This window comes from Aspergillus ruber, assembly GCF_000600275.1.
Source record: "Aspergillus ruber CBS 135680 unplaced genomic scaffold scaffold00001, whole genome shotgun sequence".
NCBI lineage: Eukaryota > Fungi > Ascomycota > Eurotiomycetes > Eurotiales > Aspergillaceae > Aspergillus > Aspergillus ruber.
This window is the reverse complement of record NW_024467297.1, coordinates 731,739-744,448: the sequence shown is the minus strand read 5'-3', so window position 1 is coordinate 744,448 and position 12,710 is coordinate 731,739. Positions and strand designations below refer to the sequence as shown.

The window sequence follows — 12,710 nt, the reverse complement described above, 5'->3', positions numbered from 1 at the left end:
ATCATGCTCTCAGTATGATAATTGCTATATATGTACTCTGCAGCATTTCGCTGAGATGTTCGTACAATGTTTCCATAGTTGACATTTAACCCAGATAGGAAACATGACGTCAATCCGGCTGGTCCCTCGGCCCGATGCTTACTCGCCGAGGCTTTCCTCTTCCGGTCTCTCTCCTTCTCTCAGTCAGTGACTGGTATCACCAACTGCTTTTTGTTTGGTATTGGATTAATTGTATAATATTTTTTAGAGAAAATTCTACATCCATAATGTCTTGGTACAGTCAGACTGCCGATTTCCTGTCCGATTCCTTCGCGAATCATCAATCCCAGATCCCCCTCCTGGCCGCAACCGGTGCAGCATCGTTTACTCTAGGCTTCCTGCTTCGCTCAATTGGTTCAGATTCGCACACTGAAGGAAAGATCCTTCACTCCCCGCGGTCGACTGTTTTACCCGGTCTCTCAGATGAAGAAATTCGTGCTCTTCCGTTGCCGGCCGATGTGCTCCCCGGAGCCCGTGATGTGTCGACCCCATATGGATCAATCAGGGCCTACGAATGGGGCCCTGAGGATGGACCTAAGGTGCTTTTTGTTCATGGTATCACTACTCCGTGTATCGCATTGGGCGGTGTGGCACACGCTCTAGTTGATCGCGGCTGTCGTGTCATGCTGTTTGATTTGTAAGTGCTTTCTCCAGGGCCCATTGAGACTTGTTTGCTAACAAGTCAACCACCAGGTTTGGACGAGGCTATTCCGATTGTCCGTCAGACCTCCCTCAGGACGACCGACTATTCTCGACACAGATCTCTCTTGCATTGAACTCGTCCCCGATTTCGTGGACCGGTGCTGGGTCTGGTAAATTCTGCCTCGTGGGTTATTCCCTTGGAGGCGGTATTGCTGCGTCCTTTGCGTCATTCTTCCCTCAACTTCTTTCGTCCTTGGTGTTACTGGCTCCATCCGGTTTGATCAGAGACTCCCAGATTAGTTTCCAGTCACGTTTTTTGTACTCCCGTGGACTGATACCTGAGAAGGTTCTGGGTTTCCTTGTCGGCCGTCGGCTCCGTGCGGGCCCATTGGTTACCCCGAAGCCCAAGGGTAATGAGAAGATTGATGCCGGGGCCGCACTCACCGAAGAACTTCCCTCGACAGGCGCTGCTGGTACTCAAATACTTTCCCGAGCATACCCTCATGTTGCTGTTCCCACGGCCGTCTATTGGCAAGTCAATAACCATTCCGGCTTTGTTCATGCCTTCATGTCTAGCATGCGGTTCGGGCCAATTCTGTGTCAACGACAATGGGATACATGGGCACGCCTGGGCCAGTTTCTGACGGCGCAGCGGAGTCGCTCGCCCCAAGAGCAAAGCAAGCATGGTCTTACGGGCGACAAGGTGCAGATTATCTGCGGAGTTGACGACTCTATCATCGTTAAGGAAGAGCTTGCACCAGATGCTACCGATGTCCTCGAGGGAAATGTTGAGTTTAAATACTTCGACGCTGGACATGAATTCCCCAGTACCAAATACGATGAACTAGCACAACAAATTTGGGACTTATTGGATTGAATTGGAATCCCGAGACCTGGACTGTGTACATGACAGAGACCCACTACCACTCTGATGTTTCCTTGGCTCTCGGAGCTTGCTTTAGTTGGATATACCCGCCAAGTGATGACCATACTGTCTTCTGGTCATTGTCACTCATACCACGGCATCTGAAAGGTTTTGTATATAGAGATTATCCCTTGTATTCTGGAAGATACCGGATTCTTCTTCAGTTGTTGGTATTTTCCTTGCAAATAGACATGTGTCTTTCATGTTTTCAAAATCTCATCCGTCCTATTGATCTGACTCGATAGGCGGGATACGTGCGCAGACCGGTCATGCATCCGCGTGTGAGCAAAATACGGCTCATCTGCAGTGGATGACCCATTGGGGCCTGCGACGCCAGCATTGCTCCTGTTTGTATCGTGGTTTGCATTTCCATTAGGCCGGTTGCCCATACCATTGGTCATCCTGGAACCGTTAGTTACTTTCAATGCATGGTTTTTATTCATATTGCATACCTTGTGGTGTTTTTATTCTCAGAAGGCATGGTTGATATGAGTTTTACGGTCTGATTGATACAACAGTCTTTGGGTTGGCGAATGAGCCGGTGGGAAGTATGCAATGAGATTGGGAAATTTTCCAAGGAAGAATAACGATAGTTCTGTATTGAAAGATCTTTGTGGAATGAGGTTCAGCTGTTGGTATGGATTGACCAGGCAAAGAATCCATTCCTTATATGTCTGAGGAGCGAGGAGGTCCCGATTGACCTTGGTCAACTTCATGCGCCATCAGTGGAGAGTTGCAACAATGCTTTCCCGCAAAAGCCACTGAAATAATTAGCATCGAGCAGGAGATGATCATTTTGGCACTAACCCCGAGGATCATGACGGGATTACCAGCTAGGGATCCGTGACGTCCTGGTTCCACTCCCTTTCTTAGGAATTTGACAGCATGATAGCCACTATTTCCCTTAACTCCAGCCGTTGGAACAGTGCTCGCAGTTGGGGAATCTGTGCTGAGCTCTCTTGGCATGTGTCAACTTTGTTGAGATCTGCTAAGCCCCAGTGTTCATCCGCTATCCGGAGTTCATTTCACAACGCCGATGACGAACGCAGGCGTCGTGACCCTGAGTTCATGATGAGCAACGTCCTAATCCGGTAAGAGGGAACGGGACCAGATGGACTCAGCTGGAACAAGCGAATTCCACATCTGTTAGAGAAAAAGGCTGAGATATGGAGATCGATGTCTTGGAAATCACGGGCATCTTCTAGTGTAGCCTTTCAGGACATGAGCCACCCCGTCGGTATGTATTTGGGGTGATTTGAAATGGTAGTTGTCGATGGTGGGCCCCAGCCCTGCCGGTCATATTTCTCATTTCGCTAAGAACGAAAAGGGCAATTGTAGCAGGGACAGAGGCTGAAACGCTGGCCTGTATAACACGTTGAGGGGTACGAAGCTTCAAGCCCCGGAACCTAGACCAGCAGAACTGCAGCTGATGAGACGCGCGCGCCTGTTCTTGGCTGTCATTCAAGAAATAAGATTGCGTTCTCATTTCCCAGTGGCCTTTCCCGGGCCCTGGTGCCGAAGAACAAGAGCGACGACAAACAGGACGAAATTGGCATTTTCGCCGATCACATGGGGAACTACTATGTGCCGTCTCACTGGACAGGTCTCAATCCCAGTTTACACAGCTAACGGCTTCAGATTGCTTATTCCCGCTCTGTACCCGGCGTTCCTGCAGCTCGCATGTTTGCTTTTTCCCCAGCCCTTTACTCAAATACGGATCGGCAGTAACCCCTTTCTGGGGTTGACGAGCGCAGGCATTGTTGATTGCAAATGAGATATGGCTTTTGTATGGCTACAACATCGCATATACGAACTACGACGAGTGTTTTGCTTCACTTCCATCACTATGGCCTTGTTTCCCCCTGTTGTTCCAAGAGATGCGGGTCACTGCCACAATCAAGTTACTAGTATACACATACAGATTTGCAGGATTTGCAGGATTTGCAGAAACAGGGTTCATGACGGGGCAGCACCCGCACATCCACCGTACGCATATTGAACATATATCGATCGTCGCATTAGCTTTACGTCGTCCACCATTGACGTGCCTTCAATCATGGTCCTAGGCCTTTCGGCATGTTCACATACCCAATCAGCTTACGGGTTCAAGACTCAAGAGTTCACGCCAAGTCCCCCCTCTCCCCACATCTGGCAGCACAGGCATTGAAATAGGTGGATGGGATCTTCGTCCGCAATGAACGACGCCGTTTCAGATAGCTCGTCCTCTATTGGTAGTATCCTTTGACCTGGGCTCGAGCTACGGTGCGGCTGAATCCCGAATCTGCTGGGCTAAGTGTAACGCTACAACGTTCTAAAGGGCCACTAACTGGGAGATCCCGAGTCAGAACTGTGCCTGTGACAGGCGTAGCTACTAGTAGCAAAGAATCCCGGCACGGATCGCGCCGTTCGGTGATATGGCCCGCCCGTGAGTCAGACTGAGAAGCTCGGAGACTCCGAGCGTAGGCATCCCTTCCGGAGATCCTTTCATTTCGAGAACCGGAATTTCCGTATTGTTTAGGGGAATGACTCCTTTCATGCTATACGAACTACGGAAGTAGATCGTACACTGCTCAAAACGCCCCGGGATATGTCGCCCAGGATTAAAGTTGCGTCTCCATAAGCCGGTTCGAATGCCGGGCCGTTTTAGGGGGCTGCATTGCATTACAGGCTGCTATAATTATTCGGCATACGAGTATGGACTACGAATCCACCATTCAAAGATATGCAAGGGGTCGATCCTCTTGGTCCGAGCTGCAGTGGACAGTGCTATGTGAATCTTATCTCTCCACCCCCGACCCTTCAAGTTACTCTGAATCAGGCTGTGCTATTTCTCGTCAGGATAGTTGATTTACATGACAATGGCATACAGCAATATGTACTGCCCTGCAATTTACAACCCTTTTGCAGCCCCGTATTGCCTGCAGGAAAGGTGCGAGTCCGAGCATATTGAAACGAAAGCTGCGTGTCTAGTCAGCTCCCCCTCCTACTCCGTACTAGGAGCCGACTACATTCCTGAAATGAGGGTCCAAACAAACACCCGCCCCGAGCCGAGCCGAGATGTCACGGAGTACGGACATTCACCAACAATGCAAGATGTTTGTACATTTCATCCAATGGTAAAGGCGGACTCAAGAAGTAACCCCCCACGATCCCAACGGATCCTCACTCCCAGAGTTCACCCGCCGCGCCTGTAACGTCTTAACCCTTTTGACCAGGGTACCAACGCAAATCGGCCCGATAATGGTGCACAGGGTGATAGCCCAGACCACTACAAGGTACAGCTCGGAACTATCACTGTTCTGCTGCTCGCTTGATGAGAAGATGCCATCGGTCTCTGCTAGGGATGCGATGAGGTAGCCGATCTCTCCTCTAGCGACCATGGCAAGGCCTAGGATTGAGGCTGGGTAGAGAGAACGGGGTTTATGGGGGAGGTGGGATCTACTTGTTTGCGAGACTGAGGTTCTGCTTTGTTCATTCTGAGAAGGCTCAGTAGTTGGCGCTGGAGTCGTCACTGTTGTTAAGGTAGGTTCTTGGTCCTGCTGAGCCTGTTTTTCTGGTCCTCGCTCCTGGGTTACAGACTTGTCGGTACTAATGTTGGCGTTGGGTGCCTTGTTCTTGCTTTTGTGGTTCTTTCTCTCCTTTGACGATGCACTAGTTGCCTTGCTTAGTCGAGAAGTACAAAAAGAAAACGGGATTCTGGAGATCCGGGCTATCGTTTGCAGGATTGGAGGCGGGCTGAAATGCAATTGGATCAACCAAACGCTTGTGGTGAGTTTGCTGAACATCATAAGGATAGTGTAGACGACGCCGCGCCAGATGACCTCTCCTTGGAACATTTTGGTGATGGGAATTGAGAAGCCAATTGATGCCTGCAGTTTGTTAGCACGATGGATTGGTTGGCATTAAGAAAGAGTGTACGTACGAAGAAGAGCGGGCTCAAGACCCGTTTGAGTGGCTCTTTGCAGAGGCGTTCGAAGACTTCTTCTCCTGTTGGGTGCTTTTTCGTGACTACTGCTTCTGTCTGTTGTGATGTAGTTCTCGGTTGAGAGTCACTTTCTGTGCTTTGAACCCGGTTATCTTGCAACTCAATGCCTTCTGTAGAAGGATCCGTAGAGATGGTTACCAACAACTCATCAAGCCAGGAAATGCTCGCCCCAGCGAGATAGGCTGCGAAGAGGCCTGATGTACCGGCATACGTAGCACCGGCGACCATCCCGACTAGCAGGCAAATGTGAGCGACAAATCCAAAGTTCATCGACATCATCGTCTCTGGGAAATGGACATATAGCTTCTTCGTATGTATCAATCGCACAGCTTTCGCAACCAAAAATCGACAGATCAATATTAGTCCTACGGCAAATCCAAAGGCTACCAGGATGGGTCTAATCACAATAACCGGGTCAAAAGATGCTGATGATGATGCGCTACCCAGATTCGAGATAATCTGCACCATAACCAACCCCATGACGTCGTCCATCATGGCGGCACTACCAAGTACAACACCAAGGCGCGTTTTAGAAAGCCCAGTAGTGGATAGAATGGTGAACGTAGTGCCGATACTGGTTGAACATAGCGCTGCACCTGCAGCAAAGGCCTGCAGGGGCGTTGCAGCAAGTAGATGCATCAGAACGAAAGAGAGGCCCATGGGGACAGCGACTCCGGTGATGGCAACCAGAGCAGAAAAACCAAAGTTTGACTTCAGTTGAGAGAAGGAAGTTGATAGACCACCTGCACTTGTTAGCTCCTTCACCCTGGTTCGCTTCTCTTGACTCACCCTCATATACAAGCAGCAAAAGACCCAAATAACCCAACTGCTGTATCGACTTTTGTACATTCAACTCTAACAAATTTCCTCCTGGTATGCCCCAGGCCATCCCGATGAAAAGCTGTCCGATTAGCCCGCAATAGATGATCTTGTCGAGCACGGTGTTGACCATGTTCAGAGCGAGCAGGAAGCCGGCCTGGATGAGGACGGTGGTAATTCCCGGCTCATGGTAGGCCAGGGAATCTTGAGATGCCATAATTTATCGAGTATATGCTATATTGACTTATCCATTAACCATCACAAGCCTAATAGCAGACTCCTGGTTTTGCATGGCGACGAGACATGCCAAGCCGGAAACCCCAAGGGGATGATATCACTTCGGCCTCAGGCACTAATAACACGTGATATTCCTGTTCTGGAAACACCAATTCATGCATCATTATCAACGACGACGAAGTTCTCTTTTTTTGACTACTGCCGCGGCTCAGGGCTTCTAAACTCAACCAGTATAAGCACACAACTTGATTATCATTTATCTGTTTCTGCCATGAATTGAACACGACGCAGTAATATACGGTTTCTGCGGGGTACTTCAGTTGTATGCCTGGGGTCTTCGAAAATAAACACTGGTGACCACTGCTCCTACATTCAAGCTACTGAGACTTAGAAACTTAATATTTCGGTTTTATGCTACCACCATCATGAGCCAAGCACCATCTCTCATCAGCATCCAAAAGACCGTCTGGGACGGCAAACTTCCATTAGAGATTGTCCTGGCACCGTCAGAGAGCCGGTCATATGATCAAACAGATCCATATCTTGTACGCGCTCACATATTGATGGCTTTGTGTATACTAACTAGTCTTTGTAGATTGCATGTTCACGACTCGCCTATCTGCCCTCTCTATTACCCCGGTTAAGGGCATTCTTCTCACCATCCTTGATCGACCCTAACTCCCATTCCCATGACGGATGGTTTTCATTTGAAGGCGTTCCATTGAAATGGCACTATCCTATTGGACTTTTATATGATCTCTACGCGGAAGCAGATCCGGCATCATCTAAGGGAAGTAAATCAGACGAGGCAGGCGAGACTGCCAGCGGCCCGCATTCCTGGCGATTAACAGTACATTTTAATGACTGGCCTCACGAGGAATTAGTCCAACTTGACGCGGAGGGAGTGGTAATTAATGATGCCTTTATAAACAGTGTCAAGGAAGCGGACTTCCTTCGAAATGGGACGGCGAAGGGAATTATGACTCTCTCGAAGGAAGATTCATCTGGGTTGTGGGAAGCTGTCCAAGATGGTGAGTGCGGATTACCCATGGTTACAATGCAATATAGAGCTAACTCGATTGATAGTTGACCTCCCTTCCTTCCAACGTATATCCAATATCCTACTCCCCACCCAACCATTTCGCAGTGTGCCTATTCGCTTCTTCCTCCCTCTTCCTCCAGATTCAGGCGCCCCCTCTCTCAAACTAGTGCAATCACCACTTTCTCCCTCTATCTCGACATCTCAGCCACAGACTATCGGCACAGCCCTTCACACCCTCCTCCCACATTTGTTTCCGAGCCGCAGAACGCCCGTATTAGCCAAGCCCGTGCTGCACGGAGCCGTGGTGCCCATGTCTGCGCCGATTGAGGAAGTGGTCAGGAGTTCAGCTTATGGAGATGGATGGGCATACATTGTTATTCGTATGATGGGGTAGATAGCCATCACCATGTACGTTACTATGCTATGCTTGCGAGGGGCCATCAACTCACTATATCAGCATACACTCTCAAGTATTCCGTACCTTGCTCTAATTACCGACTGTTGCAATTCTTTGATGCTATTCCCTCATTTGCAGCCTTCATCCTGTCAACTTCGGAGTTGAGTCTTATCTTTCTTGATGGTCATTCCACACACTAGAATTTCGCCAGCCAGTCCACTACTTCATTGGTTACTTCACAATGAACGGGGTCGTATATTCTAGAGTGTGCCCGTCGGTTAGAATATTACAAACACAAAAGCGAGCGATTCAAGCAGACACTCAGATATCAAACATACTCAGTTTATACGACAAACGGGCCAACAAAGGCCCTGGATTGGATCCCTCGTTCTTAAAAGCGGATCGAAGTTTCAAATAAAGCTGAAACTGAATACCAACACAACTATTAAGCCAATTATGTTCCTTTACGAGGGAAGCAAGGAGCACTGGGTCCATCATGCGTTCGCCGCGTATCGGAACCCGTACAGCCAACAAGCATAGATACAAATATTCGGAAGCTATGCGAAAACTGCGGGTTTTAATCGAATTATATGATGAGAAGTTGGCGAATATCGGTCTCCCTGGAGTACCTTGTCCAGACGTACCAGAAGTACGCTCATGGCGATCCCCGTAGTGAACGGCGTGTAGTTTTTGACGCCTCACTCCTCCCATAGATTTAGAACACGCACAACATTCGAGTTATTGAAGGCAAAGTACTTCTCGACAGATTTGTTAAGACAGTTGAAAAGCAAGCATACGATGAAGATGCGCACAGATGGTTTAGTGTGGTCTAATTGACCACGCTGCCATTCACAGCATCGGGAGGTCCTGGAACCCCCGTATACGTGGTGGGGGATTTCTATACCTCTTGGTATATACCTGGGATTATTCTTGTCTTTAAAAGCGCTCTGTTACTAGGAGTAGCACGGTTTCACACTCTTCGTTTATTCCACTATGTACAATTTCTCTGGAAATATTATGGTCAGATTAACCGACCAGTGTGAAGTCTTATCGATTGAAAATAGTTGAGCCTAGCCAATCAAGCCTTATTGACCAACTGTATTCTCAAGTCTATGCTCAATGATATTGTGACAAGCGGGTTTGATAGTTATCACTTTTATTTGTAAGACTAGCTAAGAATGAATCTTGCAAATATTTTTGGGACGAATTATATAGAATGATGAAATTGGGTATCTGTCTGTAGCCGTCCAGCGACTTTGGTGTTCGTTCAGTCATAAGGTATATATCAACATGCAAATGTTCAAACCATGCAAAAATGAAAGACAGGAACACACAAATATGAGTAAAATACATGTAAACAAGGACAAAGGAATCAAATAAAGTTACCATTGACCTGTATTTCGGACCCGCCGTCACGGCCCTTCTTGAGGGCTTTGGCGAGCATCAGCTCGCGCATCCAGTCTATACGGTCTTCACGGTTCTTGACTGCAAAATGGTGGCTTTTTGGGAGGTTATTGTGGAATAGGGTCTTTTTCTCGGTCTCCTTGGGTGTTGGGACCAAAGAGAAAGCAAAAGCAGCTTGGTCGTTTCCAGTCTGGTTGCCGCTGCGGAGGATGGACTTCTTAAATGCCGCAGTTAGCTTGGAGCTTGTGGCTAGTGACGAGCACGCGACAGCGTAATCATCAACGTCAATGTTGTCAAGAGCTCTGGAGTTTCGGTGGGCGTTGGCTTCCTCCTTATGCATGGCTAGGTTGGTGCCGCGCAGGGTGAAGTGGGCATCTTGCCATTCGTGGCGGAGGATACGAGTCGTCTTGCGTTTCTTCATCCATCCGCTATGGGTCACATCGGGATCGGAAGCCAACACCGGATTGGCCGACGAGGTTGCCGCCTGTGTCTGGAGACGGGGAGTATGATCAAGGTCCGATGGGGCCTCGATGGGCGTGAGTGGCCGGCCTTCGTGCACCCGACGCAATGGAGGGGCCATCTTGGGACGGGTGGATGCGGAACGCATAACAGGGTCTTGCGATGCTTGCAGGAACAAATCTCCGTACCGCATGTCTGGGGGCACCGATTGCGAGGTCTCCCTAGCCACAGGACCGTTGGGGATGGCGGTGACAGGGATGTCCATTTCGGAAAATGGAGTACCATGACGGTAGGTGCTGAACGGACCATATTCCTGGGTAGCAGTCGGGGAGCCGTACACGTTCACCATGTTTGGAGTGATGGTGCGCAGCGCAGTGGCAGTCGCCGTAGTCAGCTCATCTGAATCGGAGTCGGCCGGGATGGTCAGCTTAGGAAGGTTGCGAAGGTTGGCCGCAACGTGAGGAATGCGAAAGTTGGGAGGAGACAACAATGAGGCTGGCTCAACCGGTGGTATGGACGACAAGGTTGTCTGATCCTGCATGGGCGACAGCGGCTGTTGCTGCTCCCGCTCTTCCAAAGGCTCAGGACTCGGCTTGTCGGGAGAACTGACATGCTGGAAGTAGAGGAACTTGCGCAATCTCTCCCTGGGATCATCCTTCTCGACTTCACTAAGAGCTTCCTCGCTCAGCTGGGGTGCCTCCTGCGCAGGACCAAACACGTCCGACGATGCCACAACCGAGGGCTGTGCATCGGATTGAGGTCGCAACATGTTCTGAGCCGTTTCGGGGTTGCCAGGGTTGCCAGTTAGCATCATGCCGCCGGGCAGGACAACGGCGCCCGGGTTCTCAGCCATGACCTTCTCGATTTGGCGCTGTCTTCGCTGGTACTTGGGACAGTCTTCTCCCTTGGAGCAGCTGTGAGGTTTGGGAAGCAGCTGCTCGATCCCGACAATCGAAACGAGTTCACCAGGAGTGACCTTGTCACCATCTTCATAACGTGCAGGCGATAGTACCTCTCCGGCAGGCGATACCGATGCCCTGTAAGACCGCCCTTTACTGGAACGGGGACTAGAAGAGTAATCATGGCCAGATCCTTCCTGCTGTTGGGTTGTCTTCCGCATTGTGTTGCGTAGATGGTCGATGGAGTTGATGAGCTGGCGACGCTTTCCAAAGGACATGATGTCGAGCTCCTTGAGATCGTCAATCTGAAGACTAAGCAGCACGGTGCCAGTAATGTCGTTGATGATAAACTTCTCAATCGTGGAGTCATCGTAGCCCGCAATGTACAGCCAGTAAGCGACCTGGCTGGGGTTCCAGTTCCGGATCTCCTCTTCCTCGACATGGGAAACATCTGGGTGCATCGTAGAAGGCTTGGGTCCGTATTGCGAGAAGGTCAAGCGGCTTGGGGTTTCTGTGAACTGCGAGCCTGTGGCAGTTGATGGGAATTGGGAAGCTGTAGATGAAGGCAGCCCAGAAGCCGTAGATAAAGGAAACTTAGAAGCTGTTGATGAAGGAAACCCAGAGGCCGTCGATGAGGGAAACCCAGAGGCCATCGACGAAGGAAAGCCGGACGCTGTTGATGATGGAAATTGGGAAGCCGTAGAAGTTGAAGGGAATTGAGAGTTCACCGGGGACCGCTCGAAGTAGAGATCGACTTCTGTCGTTGGGGCCGAACCAGCCGAGCTCAGCGACGCACGAAAGAGGTGAGGGCCCGACGGGCCTCGAACCAAACTGTTATCCTTGGAGTCATAGGCCCTTTCGGAGAGATTGTCGGGCGTGGGTGGATCTACTGTAGAAAGAGACGAGTTGCTATCATAACCAAACTGTTTTCGTCAGTAAAAAACTGGAGATAAGTGCCAAAGGGGATATAGACCATACCGAGTCCATGCTCATACGGGGCGATTCATCTTCGTCGTCATCCTCTGAATCACTCATCTCAAATTCGGTGTCGTAGAAGTCAGTGGCATCAGACACTGGTCGTTGAGCAACGGCGACTGCACGAGGAGGGTAGCATTGCTTTGTATTTTTCATGTTGAGAGAGGCAGGGACTGCTCTACGACGATCACGTAGAGAGTTCTATAGTTTGTCAGTGACAGACCTTTTTTCATTTTTTTCATTTCTTGCTTACCATGATGAAGTATGATTTAGGTCAACCAATGGAAACAAAGGGGTGTCAAATGTTAATGTTATCCAAGTATTGCACAAGAAACCGGGATAATGGAACCGTATCTAACAGTGGGAAGCAACAAATGGGGTATCAAATGCAAAGGCAAAAGCACAAAGAAAATAAAACAAAGAGTAATACTGGGAAGTAGAAAAGAGGAGAGAGAAGGCGCTCCGGGGCAGCAGGAGTGCCGGCAGTACTATATACGATGGTCCAAGCCGAAAGAGAGGGGAAAGGCATGAAACTGTAAGCGCTGGGAATGGAAAATCAGGCTTGAATACGACAGAAACGGACCAAGAGATTGACTGTGACATGCAGAAACGTGAAACACGGCGGCAGCATCGGGACAAAGAGTAACGATGACTGGCAAAACGGAGCGAAAAGAGAAGGAATTGTCAGTGATGAAGGTGCAGTAGGTTCAGGACATGTATCCAATCAATAGGCCGAGCGAGGGCCGTTGTGACGAAGATTCATTTCTGTAAGCGCCGGCCTTGGAGATGCGGAAATCTGAATGGCCACGAATGTTCTCGGTGGAGACTTGGTCGAATGGTAGGCGGAAGGAATCTCGTCACATCACTTTCTGCATTTCTGCGTATCA

General features: G+C 49.5%; 5 protein-coding genes across 5 annotated transcripts; 2 read left to right on the top strand and 3 right to left on the bottom strand.

Annotated features, from left to right (window-relative positions):
• The first annotated feature begins 156 nt into the window (after positions 1-156).
• EURHEDRAFT_469148 (alpha/beta hydrolase) lies at positions 157-2,038 on the top strand. Its single transcript, XM_040785276.1, has 2 exons — positions 157-676; positions 733-2,038. Exons 1-2 carry the CDS (start codon positions 267-269, stop codon positions 1,556-1,558), a joined length of 1,236 nt encoding a protein of 411 aa, XP_040643327.1. The 5' UTR covers positions 157-266; the 3' UTR covers positions 1,559-2,038.
• On the bottom strand, positions 1,807-2,087 carry EURHEDRAFT_373562 (uncharacterized protein; the record flags this gene model as incomplete). The annotated part of the gene is made up of 2 exons (XM_040778544.1): positions 1,807-2,008; positions 2,059-2,087. The coding sequence occupies 2 exons, from the start codon at positions 2,085-2,087 to the stop codon at positions 1,807-1,809; spliced, it is 231 nt and encodes a 76-aa protein (XP_040643326.1).
• A 2,189-nt stretch (positions 2,088-4,276) lies between these two features.
• EURHEDRAFT_469146 (cation:proton antiporter) lies at positions 4,277-6,697 on the bottom strand. Its single transcript, XM_040785275.1, has 3 exons — positions 6,381-6,697; positions 5,529-6,334; positions 4,277-5,475 (listed from the first exon to the last, which is right to left on the bottom strand). Exons 1-3 carry the CDS (start codon positions 6,625-6,627, stop codon positions 4,735-4,737), a joined length of 1,794 nt encoding a protein of 597 aa, XP_040643325.1. The 5' UTR covers positions 6,628-6,697; the 3' UTR covers positions 4,277-4,734.
• Positions 6,698-7,072: 375 nt separating this feature from the next.
• EURHEDRAFT_444903 (autophagy protein 5) lies at positions 7,073-8,083 on the top strand (the record flags this gene model as incomplete). The annotated part of the gene is made up of 3 exons (XM_040783493.1): positions 7,073-7,192; positions 7,243-7,678; positions 7,734-8,083. The coding sequence occupies 3 exons, from the start codon at positions 7,073-7,075 to the stop codon at positions 8,081-8,083; spliced, it is 906 nt and encodes a 301-aa protein (XP_040643324.1).
• A 1,375-nt stretch (positions 8,084-9,458) lies between these two features.
• Positions 9,459-11,979, bottom strand: EURHEDRAFT_373559 (SAM and PH domain protein; the record flags this gene model as incomplete). Its single annotated transcript, XM_040778543.1, has 2 exons — positions 9,459-11,771; positions 11,827-11,979. 2 exons carry the CDS (start codon positions 11,977-11,979, stop codon positions 9,459-9,461), a joined length of 2,466 nt encoding a protein of 821 aa, XP_040643323.1.
• Positions 11,980-12,710: the final 731 nt, after the last annotated feature.

Coding starts and splice junctions, on each gene's coding strand:
- EURHEDRAFT_469146 (XM_040785275.1), bottom strand. CDS start 6,627: ATGGCATCTCAAGATTCCCTGGCCTACCATGAGCCGGGAATTACCACC. Junction 6,335..6,380: donor TTTGCTGCTTGTATATGAGG/GTGAGTCAAGAG, acceptor TAACAAGTGCAG/GTGGTCTATCAACTTCCTTC. Junction 5,476..5,528: donor TCTTGAGCCCGCTCTTCTTC/GTACGTACACTC, acceptor AACAAACTGCAG/GCATCAATTGGCTTCTCAAT.
- EURHEDRAFT_469148 (XM_040785276.1), top strand. CDS start 267: ATGTCTTGGTACAGTCAGACTGCCGATTTCCTGTCCGATTCCTTCGCG. Junction 677..732: donor CGTGTCATGCTGTTTGATTT/GTAAGTGCTTTC, acceptor GTCAACCACCAG/GTTTGGACGAGGCTATTCCG.